At 37.7% G+C, this 20663-nt stretch overlaps 3 protein-coding genes across 4 annotated transcripts; 2 read left to right on the top strand and 1 right to left on the bottom strand.

Moving 5' to 3' along the window:
• Positions 1-2700: 2700 nt before the first annotated feature.
• Positions 2701-8708, top strand: LOC112201795 (casein kinase 1-like protein HD16). 2 transcript variants are annotated; one of them, XM_024342707.2, is made up of 17 exons: positions 2701-3285; positions 3319-3432; positions 3742-3870; positions 3967-4040; positions 4167-4236; positions 4351-4406; positions 4951-5022; positions 5187-5281; positions 5362-5428; positions 5518-5647; positions 5733-5951; positions 6632-6774; positions 6883-7057; positions 7167-7257; positions 7441-7598; positions 8076-8264; positions 8389-8708. In XM_024342707.2, exons 1-17 carry the CDS (start codon positions 3007-3009, stop codon positions 8446-8448), a joined length of 2121 nt encoding a protein of 706 aa, XP_024198475.1. In that variant the 5' UTR covers positions 2701-3006; the 3' UTR covers positions 8449-8708. The 2 variants fall into 2 exon arrangements, with proteins under 2 accessions (XP_024198475.1, XP_024198474.1); XM_024342706.2 differs by having other exon boundaries at positions 2701-3432.
• A 503-nt stretch (positions 8709-9211) lies between these two features.
• On the top strand, positions 9212-12122 carry LOC112201796 (protein PHOTOSYSTEM I ASSEMBLY 2, chloroplastic). Its single transcript, XM_024342708.2, has 5 exons — positions 9212-9492; positions 9926-10020; positions 10581-10731; positions 11329-11421; positions 11714-12122. Exons 1-5 carry the CDS (start codon positions 9423-9425, stop codon positions 11842-11844), a joined length of 540 nt encoding a protein of 179 aa, XP_024198476.1. The 5' UTR covers positions 9212-9422; the 3' UTR covers positions 11845-12122.
• A 632-nt stretch (positions 12123-12754) lies between these two features.
• LOC121049306 (F-box protein CPR1-like) lies at positions 12755-20516 on the bottom strand. The gene is made up of 4 exons (XM_040506054.1): positions 20487-20516; positions 19953-20315; positions 14410-14946; positions 12755-13026 (listed from the first exon to the last, which is right to left on the bottom strand). The coding sequence occupies exons 1-3, from the start codon at positions 20514-20516 to the stop codon at positions 14437-14439; spliced, it is 903 nt and encodes a 300-aa protein (XP_040361988.1). The 3' UTR covers positions 12755-13026; positions 14410-14436.
• Between the last annotated feature and the right edge of the window lie 147 nt (positions 20517-20663).

Raw genomic sequence — 20663 nt, 5'->3', positions numbered from 1 at the left:
ATAAATTGAAAAAAAAAAAAAAAGAGGAAGTGAGGATATAATAGATATTTTACTGTAGAAGGACTGCCACGTAAGCTATTTAACAGAGTTTTTGTACGGAGAGTAACAGAATGGACCTATTGGACCAAAATTGAGAGATGAGAGAGTAAACGTGTGAAATTGAAAAGGCAGGGACTGAATTGTTTTTTCTCTGAAAGTTGAAGGAGTAAACAGTATTTAACCCCTTTTTTTATTTGTTCTTGTTTTTTTTTTAATTATATTTCTTTCTCTTTTCTTTTTACCTCTTCTTCCTCTTCCACCTCTCTTCTCTTCGGTAGACCTGTAAATGGACCGGATTTGGATCGGATCTACCTAAATCCAAATCCGTTTACTTAAAAAAAAAATTGATCCAAACCCGCTTCGTTAACCCAGTAGATCATTGATAGCTCGATCCAAATCCGTATCCGCCGGATTAACGGATACCCGATCCGCTAATCCGATCCGTTTATTAATTTCAAATGTTTAAAATTTTTTATAGTAATATTAAATTTATATCATGATACCTCATAAGATATTAATAAAATATTAAAACAACATGAAGAGTACCAGAAAAAGTAGAATTACATTATCAAAATTCTTAATGCTTCTTGGAATCTTGGGTGACGGACTGTTGTCCCTTAGATTGCTGCAAAAAAGGGTGATTGGGAGGGGTGGTGGTGCTTGCTGGCATGACGGAGATGATGTATGGATGGTGGAATGGCCAGCACTTGCTCGGAGCGGCGAGCACGCCAACGGTGGTGGGCCGGTAAGGTTTTGGCTTGCGAGATGGTGGCACGAAGATCACAATAGTCTGCATCTTAGCTTGGGTTTGCAGTGAAGACGAGGACGGAGACGAGAGAGGGGAAGAAGAAGAGGTTAAAAGAAAAGAGAGTAGGTAAAAAAAAAAAAAAAGAGAGAGAGATAAAAGAGAGTTAAAAAAAAAGAGAGAGGTAAAAAAAAAAGAAAGAGAAAAGAGAGTTAAAAAGAGAGAGAAAGGAGAGTTAAAAAAAAAGAGTAGGCAAAAAAAGAGAGAGAGAGAAAAGAAAGTTTAGAAAAAGAGTTAACAAAAATAGTAGGAAAAAAAAAGAGAACAAATTAAAAAATTGAGAAAAAAGAGTTAAAAAAAGAAAGAAAAGAGAGTTAAAAAAAAAAGAAGAGAAAAGAGAGTAAAAAATAAATAAATGAAAAGAGAGTAAAAAAAAGAACAAATTTTTTTTTTTTTTGGTCAGTGAGGGTAAAATAGTCATTTTACTGTAGAAGGAGTGCCACATCAGCAAGATGACCGAGTTTTTGACTGAAAGTTGACGGCAAGGATCAATTGGGTGAAATTTAAGAGTTTAGGGAGTTTTTAAGTGAAATTGAAACGACAGGGACTGAAACGTTGAAACCCTATAACTACAGGGACTAAACAGTATTTTGCCCTTTATTTTATGTGCTGAGGGCCTCTCGACTCTAATAACACATGCTGTTGAAAGCCATGTCATTCAAGGTTCGAAGATGAGTCCAACTGCCCCTAAATTACACCATCTATTCTTTGTTGATGATAGCTTCATTTTTGGGGCAGCTACTGAATTTGAGTGCCATAGATATTTCTCTTCTTATATAAATAGTTTTGAGTAATTCATTTATCCATAAAATCTGATTTCAAATGTAGAAAAATTGTGGTGTGTATTTAGTGTTTATGGATGTGTGGATAAAATTTATCAAAGTTAATTATGTCAACCAATGATGTTTGAATTTATAGTTAGAGAATCTGATACATATAATGATTAGGTTGTCATATGGAATACAGACACGAAACCATGATTCTTCTTTGAGATATGACGAATGCTATAATTAAATTGACTAGCACAACATAAGTTAAGTAGGTTCAAGTTGAGCATAATAGTGTTGCGCCCATAATTATATTCACTGGTTTAACATGCTTTCATGCCAATTTGCGTAACTTCTCAATAAAAGAGTTGACATGTTTTTAACACGATTTTAGCGTGTTTGTAACGTAATATCTTCTTCGAATGACCATGTAACGTAAACTGAATACTTTTTGAAAAAGATTAATTATGTCGACTAATGATGTTTGAAATCATTCAGAGAATCTGATAAGTCTTACATAATACAAATACAAAACCGTGATTCTTCTATGAAATCTAACGAATGCAACAATTAAATTGACTAACGTAAACTGAATACTTCTTGAAAAATGTTGGTTATGTCGATTAATGGTGTTTGAATTCATATTTGGAGAATCTGATACATTTAATGATCAGATCGTCTTACAGATTACAAGCATGAAACCGTGATTCTTCTCTGAGATCTAACGAATGCGACAATTAAATCGACTACCATATACAAGAACAAACAAAACGCCTCTTAAATTCTATTTAAAGTCAAACATTTGAAAACCCTCGCGTTTTAGAGAGAGAAGGCTCCTCCAGCTCTCTAGGATTTTCTCCATCTCTGAGTGCCACCTTTGAGAGCCGGTAGCGCCTCTCGTTCTCTGATGGCGCCGTCCGTCCCTCTCTTGGCTCTACTCGTCATTTCCGGCAGATTTTCCTTTGAAAATATCCAATGAAAGTTCAAAATATCACTAAAACAAAAAACAAAAACAAAAAACAAAAAAAAAAATGTTGACCAAAATCTGATTGACGAATAGGCCATCATCACACCACACGGTCCACACCCGAAAACCAAACCCTTCCTCCTTTTCTCTCATTTCTTCTCTGTTTTCCCGCATCGTCTCACAGTTGGACTCCGCGCCTATCTATCCTTCTCTCTCTCCCCCACCAAACCCTAACCCCCAAATTTCCAATCTTCCACCAAACAAACCCTAATTCCCTCCAATCGACCCCCAATCTGGCTCAATTGACCTCCGATTCGACCGATTCCGTTCGATTTCAGCCATGTTCATGACTCTCAAAGCTTCGCGGCTGTAAATATAATGATCGAGTCGTTGAAGCACCGTGAAAATTCATTTTATGGGTTTGAGCAATGCCGGAGCTTCGAAAAGGTGTCCGCCGAGGTCGTGCTAGGGTAGCTCACAAGCCGTCGGACCCCCCGCCGCCGCCGCCTCCGTCTCGAAGGACGCGTGCCACGGTCGCGAGGCAGGTAGCTGAGGCTGTGGTCAGGCCGAGGACGAGATTGGCTGTGAAAAAGCTGAAGGAGGAGGAGGTGCTGCCGGAGCCGGAGAAGGAGAACGAGAAGGACCGCGTGATTGTGATTTCGGAGAAGGAAGACTCCGATTCGGAGGGTGAAAGGGAGGAAGAAGAAGTAGAAGAAGAGGAGGAGGAGGAGGAGGAGGAGGAAGAAGAAGAAGAAGAGAACAAAGCTGTGATGGCTGACGATAGTGGTGGCTTGAGTGCTAATAAGGCTGCTGGGCAAGAAGAAGAGGGCAGTACGGCGCCGTTTCCTGAAAAGGTATCCGAAAATTTGCTCCTTTCTTTTGTGATTATTTCAGTTGGGTCGATGCTGGTTTTGATGAATTGTGTTTTTTTTTTCCCTGATTTGTTTAATTCTTATATTGATGCATGAAGCATTTATTTTGTTTAATTTATGGATTGCTGTACTTGTATATATGGATACAGGTTTTGAATGCAATAGTTACTTATAGAATGCTTTGGGTTTACTGGAATTGATGTTTAATTTATCATAATAAAGCAAAAGAGATTATCTTTCAGCTTCTAATGATTACTTAACTGATATATGCACTGGGTTCAACTTTTGAAGGTTCAAGTAGGAGGATCGCCGCAATATAAGGTGGAAAGGAAGCTTGGCAAAGGTGGCTTTGGTCAGGTGTTCGTTGGTCGTCGTGTTACAGGTGGAGTTGACCGAACAAGTGGTCCTGGTGCTATCGAGGTAAGTTTGGACTTTCTCATATTGCAAAAAAGTTGTTTGATTATCTCATTTCCTTTGTAAATAAGTGTTCATGATTCGGAGTTTTGTATTTATCAGGTAGCACTGAAATTCGAGCACAGAAATAGTAAAGGCTGCAGCTATGGTCCTCCATATGAGTGGCAAGTTTACAAGTGGGTCTTTTTCTTTCCTTTAGATCTTTAGTCTTTCCATTGTTTTTCTTCAGACCGTTACATTTATGTACCAATATGCAGTTACATATTTGTTCAAAATATTAATTACTACTTATTGTTTCACAGCACTCTTGGTGGTAGTCATGGAGTTCCCAGAGTACATTATAAAGGAAAGCAAGGGGACTATTATGTAATGGTATGATCAACTATCCTATCTTCTACTTTTAAAAGAAATGTCCTATCTTCTGTATTAATTTTCAGTTACCGGTTGAACTTTCTTATGTTGAACTTTTAATTTCTATGTTTGCAGGTTATGGACATGCTAGGACCTAGTTTATGGGATGTATGGAATACTTCAGGGCAAGCGTAAGTATTTATGAAATTCCTGAACATCCTTTTGTCACTATCTTTGTCCATTCATTTTGTTGTTAAGTATCTTGACTTAAACTGCAATTGAAGATTGAGCTGAAAACCTAAATTTTCTGGGGCTTGCATGGTGAGGCTTTTCTGGTGGCAAAGCTCTAGAAACCGGCTTCAAGGGACGGGTTTTTGGATTAATCTTCCACTTTTATCATTAATGGGAATTTGTAATAATGGTAGTGGCTTTAGTGCCTTCCAGAGAATAGGATACACATATACATGTGGCTGGTGCTTACTTCTGTGCCTATGCACATTCTTATTTGTTTCTTTTGTATGTGATATTTCTTTTTTCAATATACTGCAATTTATCTGCAGTTCAATTATTATCCAGGTAGTTCGACTTATATTTGTGTTCGGAGGTGTAATTTTTTTGCATAATTGGTTTCAGCAATTGTACATGTGTATGTCTCTTTATTGTTGTGCTCATGTGCTGTGCTTCATGAAATCACTTTTACTTACAAACTTTATGGTTATGTTTGAATGATCTCAGGATGTCTGCAGAAATGGTAGCTTGTATAGCTGTTGAGTCTTTATCGATTCTGGAGAAGATGCACTCTAGAGGGTATGTTAATATAGTCTCAGATCATTTCAGCACTTTGCATTGGTTTAAATTTGCCTATTAAACAATATAAGATCTTTACAAACTTGTTCTTTTTTTTCCTTCACTTAAAGGATTTCACTTTTGATTTCCAAATCAATTTTAAAACATTGTTTGTTTAATATCAGGTATGTGCATGGAGATGTAAAGCCAGAGAACTTTTTGCTTGGTCAGCCATCTACCGCTCAAGAGAAGAAATTGTATCTTGTTGACCTCGGATTAGGTGAGCAATCTTTTTACCCTCGTTTGTCTAGTTGTATTAGTTTCATATCTCATGGATTCTATTACCACTCGATCTTGCAGCAACAAAGTGGAAAGACAGCTCAAGTGGGCTTCATGTTGAATATGATCAACGTCCTGATATGTTTAGGTGAGCTAATATCTGCCTTTTCTGGTTTATGGACTGCGATGGAAATCTCATATCCTTAACCATAAGTCTCTTTTTTGTCTCACCTCCAGAGGAACTGTTCGATATGCTAGTGTTCATGCTCACTTGGGAAGAACTGCTAGTAGACGAGATGACCTCGAATCACTTGCTTATACACTTATTTTTCTCCATCGAGGAAGGTTGCCATGGCAGGGGTATCAGGTATACAATATTCTAGAAGTCGAGTCTGGTTTTCTCTTTTTAATTTGTTAGCAAGTTATCTGAACTATACTTGCTCCTGTTTCAGGGTGATAACAAATCTTTCCTAGTTTGTAAAAAGAAGATGGCAACATCACCTGAAATGCTGTGCTGTTTCTGCCCCGCAGCTCTAAGGCAATTTCTTGAGATCGTGGTGAACATGAAATTTGATGAAGAGCCTAACTATTCAAAATTAATATCACTGTTTGAGGGATTGATAGGAACAAATCCTGCTGTAAGACCATTAAAAATTGATGGTGCTCAGAAGGTAATTTTGATGCAGTATGTTATAGAGTTCTTTTTGGAGAGGGCCGGAGCCAGGATTTCATATGAGCTGGGCCCTATGAGAAAAATATTAAATTGAATTCGCACATTGATAAAAATTATGTCTATTACAATGTTTAGATTACATATCACACTTTTTATTTCCTTACTAATGTCATCATATATATGGTTTAACAAAAGTTTCTTTTTCAATAGATGAAATGATGATCAACTACATAAATGATTCTTGGTGATATACAAAGTAAAGAATATTGACTGGAAACCATTTTGAATTTATCGATCACAAACCTAAGAAAAGATCAGTTATATTATTATACACTGACCGGAAAAAAAAAAAATTCAATGGATAGAAAAATTGAGGAAATATTGTTGTAAGAATGGTTTTTGAAAGGTAATTCAGTGGTAATTGCCTTTGAATATATTGCAGTCATATACGTAATTAATGATAATTGATGGTGGTTTCGTATTTTCTATTCAGGTATAGCTTACAGCTTTTTATGGTAGAAACTTTATAATTTTCATAACTACTACGTAATACATTAAATAACTAATAATTCTGTTGGAAAATTTGGGGCATGGGGCCCACCTGGTCCCTTAACCGCTCTGCGCCCTGTTTTTGGATGTTTATGGGCTTCTAATCTTGTTTATTACAAATGCTTGTAGATTATTAGCCAGGTTGGCCAGAAACGGGGTAGATTGAATATTGAGGAAGATGATGACGGGCAGCCAAGGAAGAAGGTTCGGCTAGGAGTACCCGCTACACAATGGATTTCAATTTACAATGCTCGGATGCCAATGAAACAAAGGTAGAAATTCATTTTACATTGGACGGTTTTTTCAAGAGTTGGAAAAAACATATTCGTTCCTGATTCCTGATTATATTTGTTCCTAACATTTTTCTATTTTATTATTAGGTATCATTACAACGTCGCTGATGCAAGGTTGGCACAACATGTGGAGAGAGGAATTGCAGATGGTCTGCTTATAAGTTGCGTGTCTTCGTGTTCTAATCTCTGGGCACTTATTATGGATGCTGGAACTGGTTTTTCAAACCAAGTTTATGAGCTTTCTCCCTTCTTCTTGCACAAGGTGGATCTCTTTGCATGTCTATAGTTGCACAAGACCCTTTAAGCAATTGTCACATTTGTTCTTTTTTGCAAAAGAGATCTGAGTCAGATTTGTGATTTCAATTACACAGGAATGGATAATGGAACAATGGGAAAAGAATTATTACATTAGTTCTATTGCTGGTGCTAACAATGGGAGTTCCCTTGTGGTGATGTCCAAAGGTATGTTCACTTTTGTGATTAGTCTAATATGTGCATGAATGAACTATGTGGACATGTATATTGTCAAGCTAGATTTCCTTTGAAGGCAGCATGACTGCTTACTATTTCGGCATCCACTTCAGTTCAATTCGTTCTCAGGCACTAGATAATGGAAGTCTGACCAGTCTGACCCTAATTGTGCAGGAACCCAGTATACTCAACAGTCTTACAAAGTGAGCGATTCTTTCCCCTTCAAGTGGATAAACAAAAAGTGGAGGGAAGGTTTTCATGTAACTTCAATGGCAACTGCTGGGAGCCGGTGGGGTGTTGTAATGTCTCGGAATGCTGGCTTCAGTGATCAGGTGGCTATACTCATCTTATACTCGATGTCTGATGTTCTCCTAATAGGAATATCAGTGTTTAAATTTATCACAATCACAGAGCGGGGACAAAGCATTGTCTGTCTTTGACTTCTTTTTTACCAAATCCTTTGAATCTCATATTGGGAATGGGAAAAAAGCATCTTTCTAAGGTCTTTTCTTACTTGGTTAATTCGGCTTTATTTTTAAGTTAACCTCTAATAAAGAAAAAGGACGTTTTTAAGGTAACCAGTCTGGAGAGATTTATCATGGTCAATTGATACAGTTCATGCTAGGTTGAGTTTGACCAGAAATGATTAAAAGTAATCTTACATCTCCCATCTGACCCTGTTTTTATATTTACAAGTGAATCCGGAGTATGGCAAAGAGATGTGCTACTTTTTAATTAGGGTTTCACTACAATTGGTTGTATACACCTGAGTTGTGTCCCGTCTCATTTGTCTTTATTGCTTATCTTAGGTTGTGGAGCTTGATTTTCTCTATCCAAGTGAAGGCATCCACAGGCGTTGGGATAATGGTTTCCGGATAACATCAACAGCTGCAACCTGGGATCAAGCGGCTCTTATCTTGAGTGTTCCCAAGCGCAAACCTGGTGATGAAACACAGGAGACCCTGCGTACATCACAATTTCCTAGCACACATGTCAAGGTATAAATTTTGCAAATCTGATAATGCAGTTTCAGCTTGAAGTGCACGACTTTGATACTGATTAATTTTTTACAACTTATATGTCATTGATCTCCTACTGACTTAATTTTGGTCTTGTGCACAGGAAAAATGGGCAAAGAATCTGTATCTTGCTTGTTTGTGCTATGGACGTACCGTATCTTAACTCCGTTCAATTGCATGGAGTTTGTAAGTCGGAAATGATGTTAATGTCATTTCTTTTTGGTCAAATATTGTCTGTAAGAAAATTTGTTGTAGGAGAGGAGTTAGCTGCAGGAGCAGTGACTCTGTTGTACCATAAGTGTAAGCCGTATTAGTGGCCTTTTTTAATTTGAGATCTTACTCCCCAGTAATTAGACTACAGTCAACTATGCTCCCCAGTAATTATAGACTACAGTCAACTATGCTTTTAGTGCCTTTTCCTCATTTTTTATCTTCTCATGATTATGCAAAGATGTAATAATGCTAATAATGCCTATCCTGTCACTGATCTGTTGCAAGGCATCTGCGTTCTCACTAGGTTTAGAGCACAACCACTCGTATAAATTAGAGAAATACACATCGCAAAATACACCATGGTGCCTCAAACTCAAACTCACCCTATCAGATTTCTCAAATTACCAACGATCTACAGGGTAGAGATCGTTGGATTCGACTTCAATCTTGATGGCCGGAACTCATGCACATGCTCTATGCTTGTATAATCTTTGAGTTCATATATGCAATGCAAATCTCACGATTATGGGACAGAGATTTAAGCAGCCTTGAATTTCTGGGGTTATGTTAGAGGCCTGACTCCGGTCTGTGGCTGGCTTGCAAATGTGTTACTGATTGTATTTTAGTCCGCAGTAATAAAAGTGCTCTCGTTTCCTTTTTTTTTTTTTTCTTCAAAAACACTTTGGCAAATCTCATAATTGGATAGGTATGGGACTATGGGTATAAACCTAAAAGATTCTAGGGTCTAATTTGAAAGAGAGAGAATATCCAGGGACCAATGGAAAAGATAGCGGTGGATTATTGAGAGATATGGTATCCAAAACCAGAAGCTTTTCTCCCTCCAAATCAATGTCCACGTAGTACGTTTCACTGTGTACATAACAAACATCACTTGCAGGTAACAGAGAGATTGAAAGAGAGAAGATGGCTTCCTCTTCTTCTTCTCATCTCTCAGCCATACCGCAACGCCTGCCAAAATCCTCACCAGGCCATTGTGAGTGTTCTCTCTGAAGCTAAAACCAGTCTTTTCCTTTCAGATACTCTTTATCTTCTTTCCTGTTTCTTCAGTTGCATGTATATATAAAAGAATGAATAGAGTAGCATATGTAGAGTCGTAGGGTTCCCAACTGGCAATAGTGCTTTAAGCCTTTATGGGCATGTGGTTTATAGGTTTAGTAATGGAAGAAAGAAGAAACGAAGCCTGACTTTTGCTCTAAATTCAACTACTTTTCTTGGGTGATAGGTTTCTTTGTTCTGTTTTTATGTTTTTGCCTATATCGAAATCAGGGGGATTACTGCCACTATTTGTATCTAGTTGCCAGTTTGGCACTCAACTTCACGAGGTTATGCAACACATGACTATTAGTTGGTGGAAAGGCAATGGCTCTAACTATCATTTCATCATTTGTATGTCTGAAATTTGGCAGTCAACGCAAAGGCAGTTGGGTTTCATGTAAGATCCAATCTTGAGAACGAGAGTGGCAGTCCAGGGGATTCGGAGCATTCAGCTAAACCATCCAAGGTATTGATCCTTTTCTATTGAAGTATCTTCTTGATTATAAGCAATTACAATAGTTTCCTACAAAATACGGCATGAGAGAAGGGATATGTGTTGGCTTAATGCTTGTTGCTTTCATGTAACCTGATGCTTCTTGTTTGATAAATCCTAACTCGCCCTGCTAACACATCATTCATGTGCTTGATGACACTCATTACTTTACTTAATATCTAGTTCTTTTATGGCTTTTTGAAGAGTTTATTCTATCTGTTTCTGAAATCAAAGGATTTAGTATTTTGTTCAAGACAAGACTACTGTCCGCTGTGTTGTAAACGGGCGTCAACTTTGGTTGGATATCTTTTGATATTGTTTGAGTTAGAAACGGTTTTTAGGTGGACAGAGACTAGCTCCTCTTTTGGTTTTTGGTGGAATATAACATTTGCTCTCTTTTGAAACTTCAGCTTCTGTATGGCACTTTCAACCTAATTTATTTGTATTGTAATGTTAGTTTGAAGTGTGTAATTGGTGTTAATGGCTTTCAATTACATACCGTAAAAGTTACCATGGATCTGCTTTGATAATAGGGATCTCAGGTCTCAATCTCTCGACGATTGTGTCTCACATGTCTATGTTCAACTGCTGCTTTGATAAGCAACTCTCCAAAGGCAGTTGCACTGGATGGAAAAGACAGACCACCTGGGTGCAGGAATTGTGGGGGAAGTGGAGCTGTGCTCTGTAAGTATAACTGTTGCCTTTCGTTATCAATGGTTGGAAATGATATCCATTTCATTATATTTGATTTTTCCCTATAATTCCTTCTCATATATCATATTTATATCCCCAATATTCGTGTAGGCGGGTAAACTGTTCATTCACGTCCTCCTTGGGCATTATATATTTAGTCGAATTTCATGTGTGCATAGATTATATTGGTTCAGAGGTTCAGCTAGAAAAAAAAAATTTGAGATTTTCTTTGTTCATAATCACTTCATATATGAGCTCCTCTTTTCTTTGTTGGTAAATAGGTTCCTGTTTCCTTTTAGTGGTAGTCTTTAAGCATAATCTGAAGCTATTATAGATTACCAACATAGAAAAACAGAACCTAATTACCAACAAACTTAGATTATGCCTCAAATTCATGCTTTGGCTTGTCAGAGGCGAAACATAGTGCTTCTTCTTCTCCTGTTAGCTATTATATGATGAAAATATCTGAACATATATTCATTGATTGGAATACATACATTATTTGGGTTTCCTTGTCCTTGCAGTTTAGATGTAACGTTATATGTGGTATTTCTTCATCAACAAGATGTTCATTTGCTTTTCATTTAGGTGATATGTGTGGTGGTACTGGAAAATGGAAAGCTCTCAACAGAAAACGAGCTAAAGATGTGTATGAGTTTACAGAATGTCCAAATTGTTACGGTATGCAGTTCTCATTGATACTCATATTTCTGTTTTTGTGTCATATTTCCTTGAAAGAAAACATCTATACAGTATTACAGTATCTGTGCCATTTGTGGTAATCAAAAGTTCAAAACTTATTCTCAGAAATAGTTGAGTAAAAAGTATAAGAGCCATCATAAACCATAGCAGATAGTTGTGATTATGGAGCCGTTGCTTCTTCCTCCCACATCAACATTCTGTTGTGTTTATATTTTTTCCTACTGCAATGGATACTCATTTCTTTAATGTGATTGCTCGTTCTCGTGGGCAGGTCGGGGGAAACTTGTATGTCCCGTATGTTTAGGGACTGGTGTACCAAACAACAAAGGTCTTCTCAGGAGGCCTGATGCAAAGCAGCTACTTGAGAAGATGTACAATGGTCGGCTAGTGCCAAACTCTTAACAGAGTCATCCTACAGCAGTGGCGAGTAATCCTCCACAGAAGAGTTCATTTTTTCGGGAATGTGACCGTTAGTTTTTAGTGCACACTTCACAATAGTGTTAATTAATCATTTTAGAATGGTTAAGGCAAAGATATGTATAGCGAGCTATAATTTTCACTGCTATTGTGTTGTAATACCAGGGCTTCCCCTTGCAAACTTTGTATGCTTATTTTGCCGGTTTCAGTGGGTAATACTTGCTGAAATCTTTCTATTGAAGCTGGAGAGTGGTACCGTGATGCATGGTGTGTGTATTGTTCTAGGCCTAGAATGTGGTCTTTATTTCTTTATTTTTCCTTCATTTCTAGTCTTCCCAGTCAGATTTAAAGTTCTCAACCATGAACAGAGTAATGTCTGGTTGAGATGCAGATGCATAAAACCCTTGAGCTCTTCCTAACAGTTTCGAGCTAGGTTCAGGGCGTTGGGTAGGCGCATTATTGATCATTCTTATCAGCCTGGACCCTGTGAAGACAAGTTGGCTAATGTTGTGAATGCTGCATCAATTGGAATACGAATTTGATAACACTATTTCAGATCTCAATTCGTAGATGCTAGTCCTTTGTTAATCCTCTTTTCTATAGATTGATGGATAAGCATCAATCAGAAAATCATTCTTTGCCGGGCTCTGTTTCCCTATGACATTGCCCTCCAAAATTTCATCTTCCACCTCTATGAAATGGTGAAACCATGTGTATTTGTCTTCCTATACATCTCTTTGACATTCAATTCACCACAGATAGTCATTCCAACTTGCTAAAAACCACTGATTCTGAGAGTATTGTGGTTTCCCTCCCGCTTCCTAAAACCAATAACAAAGAGCGAAAGGTGGAATGAGTCCTAATTAGTCCAAATGCTTACAGCACATCCTGGCTTAATTGACAACCGAGTTTCGTATTCAAAACCAACAAACTTGATATCATTTAATTTAATAACACTATATAAAATCATCCCCTCAGAACAACACAACTGAACATTATCTTAGCATATCACTTTCATACATTAACAACAAATTAACAGAGATGCATATATAGCCTCTAATAAACAATAGCTCAGGGGAACTGGTGACTTGAAGCAAAGTCCTCCAGGATCCTCAGAACTGGATCCACTTCATCTGGTCCTCACACTTGCTCTTGTACATGTACACCCTAAAATCCGTACATTAAAAAATAAAAAAAATAAAACAAAGAAGGAAAAAAGACATTTTCAGAACAGATTCACTGACCTGTCAAACCAAGAAAATCTGAAAATGAAATCATAAGCTCCCTTCTATTCTAGGAGCAGCTGAAAAACATAATTTTATACAACGGATAACTTCATTCAACAAACAACAACTTAAAACAACTATTCAAACACCAGAAGGCAAATAGTAAGACTGTGGGAGGACTTACAAAGAAAACATCTTTTTGCCTTATTATATAAGTGAATTAAAATGCTCACACGTATTATGCAACAACACCTTTTCACATTACGATATAAGATCCATTCATGCACACATCTAGAGTGAAAAACAGCAAAAGGCAAATAGTAAGACTGTAGGAGGACTTACAAAGAAAACATCTTTTTGCCTTATTATATAAGTGAATTAAAATGCTCACACGTATTATGCAACAACACCTTTTCACATTACGATATAAGATCCATTCATGCACACATCTAGAGTGAAAAACAGCAAAATGAAGATGCACAGTATTATGCTCATTTCCTAATTTTAATAATTTCAGATACCATGGACAGTTGGCATTGGGTTTTTTGAGTGTTGACGGACACAAATATTCAACACCAGAACTGAAGTGACATAATACACATGCCCATGTCATCTTGATAACATCCCAAAGAGAGGGCTTAAACATGATACTTATCAAAAGAGATGCTTCAACTTCCTTTATGCGGTCTAACCATCTTGCATCAATTTCAAAATGGGTTCATATGATCCTCGTTGTACCATATATCTACTTAGGCTAACTGACACTAGTCTCTGGTGACCACACATGAACCAGGTCTTCAAATGAATACCATAAAATTGATTCCTCGCATTGACACAAAGTATCTAGCAAACTCTCCAAACTCCAAAGAATGAAAGTCTAATGGTTAAAAGCATAAACGTACATGGTAAAAGGAAAAAAAAAAAAAAAAAGTAAAAGATCATTGTTTGAGTTTCAAAGGGATAACCAGAATTTGAATGCATAGATCAATTATACAGGAAAACAAGATTCTCTCCGGATGCAGTCATGAAATGTACATCAAATTATATAGGCAAAGTTGAATTACTTATTATCTATATTGTGGTATAACATCAAGCATTTAGAAAAGCCATATCTTAGTACATCTTTCTAATACAAGGAAATGTTGAAGGACTTGTAACATTTTACTCATATTTAAAGTCACAAACTCAAACTTACAAAACTAAATAGTACATTCAAGTATTCAACATATATTATCATGAGTAGCAAGAAGAACTGAAACAAATCCAGTGAACGAAGAAAATATGGGTAGAAATGTAAGCAGAGTGAAAATGAGGAGCAACTAACCTGAATTTGGATGCAGAGAGTAATCATTTACTCAAGCCAAAGTAGACTCTCTTCATATCCAATCATTGACTGTCTATCCACACGAATCTCTTCAAACTTCTCTTCCTTGTGATAACTCCTTACCAACTTCGCCCCACTTTCAGATTTAGTATGTACCTCCAGAAATGTACTTGTTTCCATAACAAAGATCGGGTTGACATGATATATCTGCTCAGGCTGATTGGACAACTTTAAGTTAAACAGCTTAGTCCAGGAGTTACCCGCATCATATTCCCTCATGACCCACAAATCCATAGAGCCAGCATTAGTATCAGCCTGACCAAACACACAGAGGCAACCTCCAAAGTCCCCTAGATGTCTGAAATAGTCACCAGCAAAGTGATCCTCAACAACAGGCAGCGGCATTGTGCGGAACTCCTCACCTGCTAAATCGAAAGCAACTATAACGACACAAAACCTCTCCAGCCAATGAAATGCCTCATTTAAAAGAGTCCCCACGGCTGTCCTTGACAAGACGGAATATTGGGAATCTTGAATCTATTGAATTTGGCTTTAATTGAATAGGTGGATAAAAAGTTGATAAGCCCATTGTGAAGGTGACGTTGGCAAGAAACCTTTATTAATTAGGATATATATATGCATGCCTAGGTTAACTAGGGAGGATATATATGCTGCTGCCGCCAGAAAAAGAGAGAGAGAGTATTAACCTAATTGTATTTGGGGTTTTGGATAGAGTTTATTCTCAAACTCTAATTGTATTTTCTCCAATTGATTATAGTGGAATTTCTCGCCGGCTCCGAAGTGGACGTAGCTCAATCACATTGATTGAGTGAACCACTATAAATTCTTGTGTTCTTGTGTTTGCTTTCTTTTTCGTTGTTTGGTCGCTCATCTAGATCCATATCAATATTGTGTTTGTTACGCTTCCGCACAACAAACTGGTATCAGAGCTCTGGTTCTGAATTGGGAGTTGATTCATTGATTGGAAATCATGGTTGACGAGAAAAAGAAAGGGACTGAGTCTTCAGGTTCTTCGCATTGGTCGACTTCCAGGCCATCAATTGGTAATGCCAAATTTGAAGTTGAAAAGTTTAATGGCACCAACAATTTTGGCATGTGGCAGTGTGAGATGATGGATGTCTTGTGTCAACAAGAATTGGATATAGCTCTGGAAGATAAACCTGCAGACATAGATGATGTAGAGTGGGCGAGAATTAACAAGTGGGCTTGTGGTTCTATTAGAATGTGCCTTGCTAAAGATCAGAAATTCTTTGTCATGAAAGAAACTTCTGCAAAAGCGTTGTGGAAGAAATTAGAAGACCAATATATGATCAAGAGTGCTGAAAATCGGTTTCACCTGAAGAGGCGGCTTTTTCGATTTAATTATCGACAGGGTGTTTCTGTGTCTGAACACATCAGTGATTTCAATAAGATACTTGCAGATTTGGCTAATTTGGATGTGAAAATTAGTGATGAGGATAAAGCGTTGTGTTTGCTAAATTCTCTTCCTGACGAGTATGAGCATTTGATTACAACTTTGTTGCATGGAAAGAATGATGTGAAATTTGATGATGTGTGTAATTCATTGATAAATAATGAGTGCAGAAAGAAAGAGAAGCAACTTCAAAATGTTTCAGGTGAAGCACTTGTAGTAAGGGGCAGATCTGATGAGAGAAAACCTACTGGAAAAAGAGGTAAATCTCGTTCCAAGTCAAGAAGTAAATTTCCTGCAAAAGATGAGTGTGCTTTTTGTCGCAACAAAGGTCATTGGAAGAAAGATTGTCCTAAGTTGAAGAATAGAGACAAGAAGGATTCTGAAGTGAATGTTGTAAGAGATGATGAAGATGATGACTTTGATTTTGCTTTGAGTTGTTCATCAGCTTTTGAAGATTTTGAAGAAGATGAGATTGAGTTTGCTTTGGCTAATTCATCTGCAGTTGGTTATTCTGACAAGTGGATTATGGATTCAGGTTGTTCACATCATATGTGCCCTAATAGGGAATGGTTCTCTACTTTCAAGGAGTTGAATGGTGGAGTAGTTTTGATGGGAGACAACAGTCCTTGCAGAACAAGAGGGATTGGTACAATTCGTCTCAAGATGCATGATGGAGTAGTCAGAGAATTAACTAATGTCAGGTATGTTCCAAATTTGAAGAAAAATCTTATCTCTTTGGGAACTTTAGAATCAAAAGGGCACACAATTACATTGAAAAGTGGAGTTGCTAAAGTTGTCTCTGGTTCACTTGTGATGATGAGAGGTGAAAGGTTTAGAAATTTGTATTTTCTACAAGGGAGCACAGTGACAGGTGAAACAGCAATATCTGAGACTACAGATGATGATGATGCAGACAATACAAAATTATGGCATATGCGTCTTGGACATGCTGGTGAGAAAGCAATGCAGGGATTAGTGAAGCAACGTCTATTGAAAGGTGCAAAGACAGGAAAATTAGAATTTTGTGAACATTGTGTCTTGGGAAAACAGACTAGAGTTAAATTTGGCACTGCAGTTCATCAGACTAAAGGTACTCTAGATTATGTTCACACTGATGTATGGGGACCTACCAAAACTGCATCTTTGGGAGGTAAGCATTATTATGTCTCTTTTGTTGATGACTTCTCTAGAAGAGTATGGGTGTACACCATGAAGCATAAAGATGAAGTCTTAGATATATTTGTGAAGTGGAAGAAGATGATTGAGACTCAGACCGGTCGAAAAATTAAGAGGCTCAGGTCAGATAATGGTGGTGAATACAAATCTGATCCGTTCTTGAAACTATGCCAAGATGAGGGCATTGTGAGACACTTCACAGTTAGAGAGACACCACAACAGAATGGGGTGGCAGAGCGCATGAATCGGACTTTATTGGAGAAAATTCGGTGTATGTTGTCTAATTCTGGATTAGGCAAAGAATTTTGGGCTGAGGCAGTTGTGTATGCAAGCCATCTCATTAATAGGTTACCTACTGCTGCACTTGAGGGAAAAACTCCCATGGAGGTATGGTCTGGTAAACCTGCTACTGATTATCATTACTTACATATTTTTGGTTGTCCTGCTTATTTTCATGTCAGGGAAAGCAAGCTAGATCCAAGGGCCAAGAAAGCTATATTCTTGGGATTTAATGAGGGTGTTAAGGGATTTAAGCTTTGGTGTCCAGATATGAAGAAAGTTGTTGTAAGCAGAGATGTGACTTTTGATGAGGCTATTATGGTTGATCAGAACAAGCAGAAAAATTCTGATAAGCAGAGAATGACCGTAGAGAGTTTGCAGCAGGTGGAGTTAAAGAAAAAAATTGTTGAAACTCCAATTGATCCAGTGAGTCCTAATGGTGATTCAGATGATTTAAATATTGAGGACATGAGTATTGAAGTAGAGGCTCCAACCCAAGAGCCTACACAGCAAGAAGGACCAATTGCAACTACAAAGGGAAAAAGGAATGCTCAAAAGCCAGCTTGGCTTAATGATATGGTGACTTATGCACTTCCAGTTACTGAAGAAGAAATTCCTACTACTTATGAAGAAGCTGTCATATATGCAGATTGTGTAGAATGGGAAAAAGCTATGGGTGAGGAGATGAAGTCTCTTCACAAGAATAAAACATGGGAGTTGGTTCAGTTACCGCATGGGAAGAGAGCAATTGGTTGCAAGTGGGTGTTTGCTAAAAAGGAAGGATCACGGTATAAGGCTAGATTGGTAGCTAAAGGTTATGCACAAAAAGAAGGAATTGACTACAATGAGGTATTTTCTCCTGTTGTTAAGCATTCTTCTATTCGTATTTTATTGGCCTTGGTTGCACAGTTTGATCTTGAGTTAGCACAGCTTGATGTAAAAACTGCTTTCTTACATGGTGAATTAAAAGAAGAGATATATATGACTCAGCCAGAAGGATTTAAAATTGCTGGTAAAGAAAATTGGGTCTGCAAACTGCATAAATCATTGTATGGTTTGAAACAATCTCCAAGGCAGTGGTACAAGCGGTTTGATAAATTTATGTTCGGACAGATGTACACTCGGAGTCTTTATGATCCATGTGTTTATTTTCGCAAGCTACAGGATGGGACCTTCATTTATTTGCTCTTATATGTTGATGATATGTTAATTGCATCTAAGAGCAAGGTGGAGATAAATAAATTAAAATCACAATTGAGTGGTGAATTTGAGATGAAGGACTTGGGAGAAGCTAAAAAGATTTTGGGCATGGAAATTGAAAGAGATAAATCAAGAGGCAAAGTTTGTTTGTCACAGAAGCAATATTTGAAGAAGGTACTGCATCGGTTTGGCATGAATGATAAATCTAAACATGTAAGTACACCTCTTGCCTCTCACTTTAAGCTTAAATCTACTATGTCTCCTAGCACAGATGATGATATGAAATATATGGCTAAAGTTCCTTATGCTAGTGCTGTTGGTAGCTTGATGTATTGTATGGTGTGTACTAGACCGGATATTTCACAGGCCTTAAGTGTGGTGAGCAGATATATGCATAACCCAGGTAAAGGTCATTGGCAAGCAGTGAAGTGGATTCTACGGTATATTCTTGGTACTGTGGATGTTGGATTAGTTTTTCAGCAGGATAAGACGAGTCAATGTGTTGTTGGATATGTGGACTCTGATTTCGCAGGTGATTTGGATAAGTGCCGATCTACTACAGCTTATGTGTTTACTCTTGCTAGTGGACCGGTGAGTTGGAAGTCGAATTTGCAATCTACAATTGCGTTGTCGACTACAGAAGCTGAATATATGGCGGTAACAGAGGGTGCAAAAGAAGCAGTTTGGCTTCGTGGTTTACTTGAGGACTTGGGAATTATTCAAGAATATGTGGATATTTTTTGTGACAGTCAAAGTGCTATTCATTTAGCAGAGAACCAAGTTACTCATGCTCGTACTAAACATATCAATGTCAAATTTCACAAGATTCGTCAGATGGTGGAGGATGGTGATGTTCAACTCCTCAAAATTGGAACTGCAGATAATCCTGCTGATATGTTGACAAAGTCGGTTCCATTGAGCAAGTTCAAGCATTGCTTGAACTTGATTGGTATTTGTAGAATTTGAAATTCCCTACTGGGATGTCGGAGCGGTGATTGGTTTTGAAGTTCTACTTTGGAGAATTTACATCAAGTAAAGCCAAGGTGGAGATTATTGAATTTGGCTTTAATTGAATAGGTGGATAAAAAGTTGATAAGCCCATTGTGAAGGTGACGTTGGCAAGAAACCTTTATTAATTAGGATATATATATGCATGCCTAGGTTAACTAGGGAGGATATATATGCTGCTGCCGCCAGAAAAAGAGAGAGAGAGTATTAACCTAATTGTATTTGGGGTTTTGGATAGAGTTTATTCTCAAACTCTAATTGTATTTTCTCCAATTGATTATAGTGGAATTTCTCGCCGGCTCCGAAGTGGACGTAGCTCAATCACATTGATTGAGTGAACCACTATAAATTCTTGTGTTCTTGTGTTTGCTTTCTTTTTCGTTGTTTGGTCGCTCATCTAGATCCATATCAATATTGTGTTTGTTACGCTTCCGCACAACAGAATCCTCTTCCAAGAGTTGCTTTTCGACGAGTAGATGCGGATCCTGGGTTTCTCTCCCTTCTCAAGTTTGGAGTTGGCTATGAGAGCCTTGTAGTCGTCGGTGGCCGAGATATACCCAAAACCAGTGAAGACTGGGAAATCTTTAACGTCTGGATCAGGTAGTTTTTTGAAGAACCCAGTTGATGGGTTCCATATATGCCACGCTATTATTCCTCGCCCATTATTAAAAATTGCAAACACCAAACCACGGCATGATGAGTATAAGTAAACCGAACTGGCATGTTGCTTGAATGGGCAGAGAAGATTTTTCAAAGACGACGGCGTTTGCAAGTTGAGCGAATCGATGAAGTTAGAATCATAGTGGCTCTAAAAACATACTTCACAACCCACGGTTTGGGGTTTCACTGTTTCAGTCTTTCAGAGGGAGAGTTTGGAGTTTGGACATGATGCTATACGCAGGAGTTTAGTTTTCATCACCAACGACGTCGTCTAAATTTTTTCCAAAAGTGATCAAAATTATACATTATACATACATACATCTAAATCCCGTGGACTGTCATTTAACATTTTAACATAAAATTGATGATAATCAAGACGGGGAACCAAGACGATGGTGTTAATAATTGACCAAATAAACTATGCTCAATCACCATTAGATGTAAATCCAACAAGAATGATTTTTAAGTTATGTTGTTTTATCTTCAACCGTTGGAT

The sequence above is a fragment of the Rosa chinensis genome, chromosome 5 (genome assembly GCF_002994745.2).
Source record: "Rosa chinensis cultivar Old Blush chromosome 5, RchiOBHm-V2, whole genome shotgun sequence".
NCBI lineage: Eukaryota > Viridiplantae > Streptophyta > Magnoliopsida > Rosales > Rosaceae > Rosa > Rosa chinensis.
This window is presented reverse-complemented; position numbering and strand designations above follow the sequence as displayed.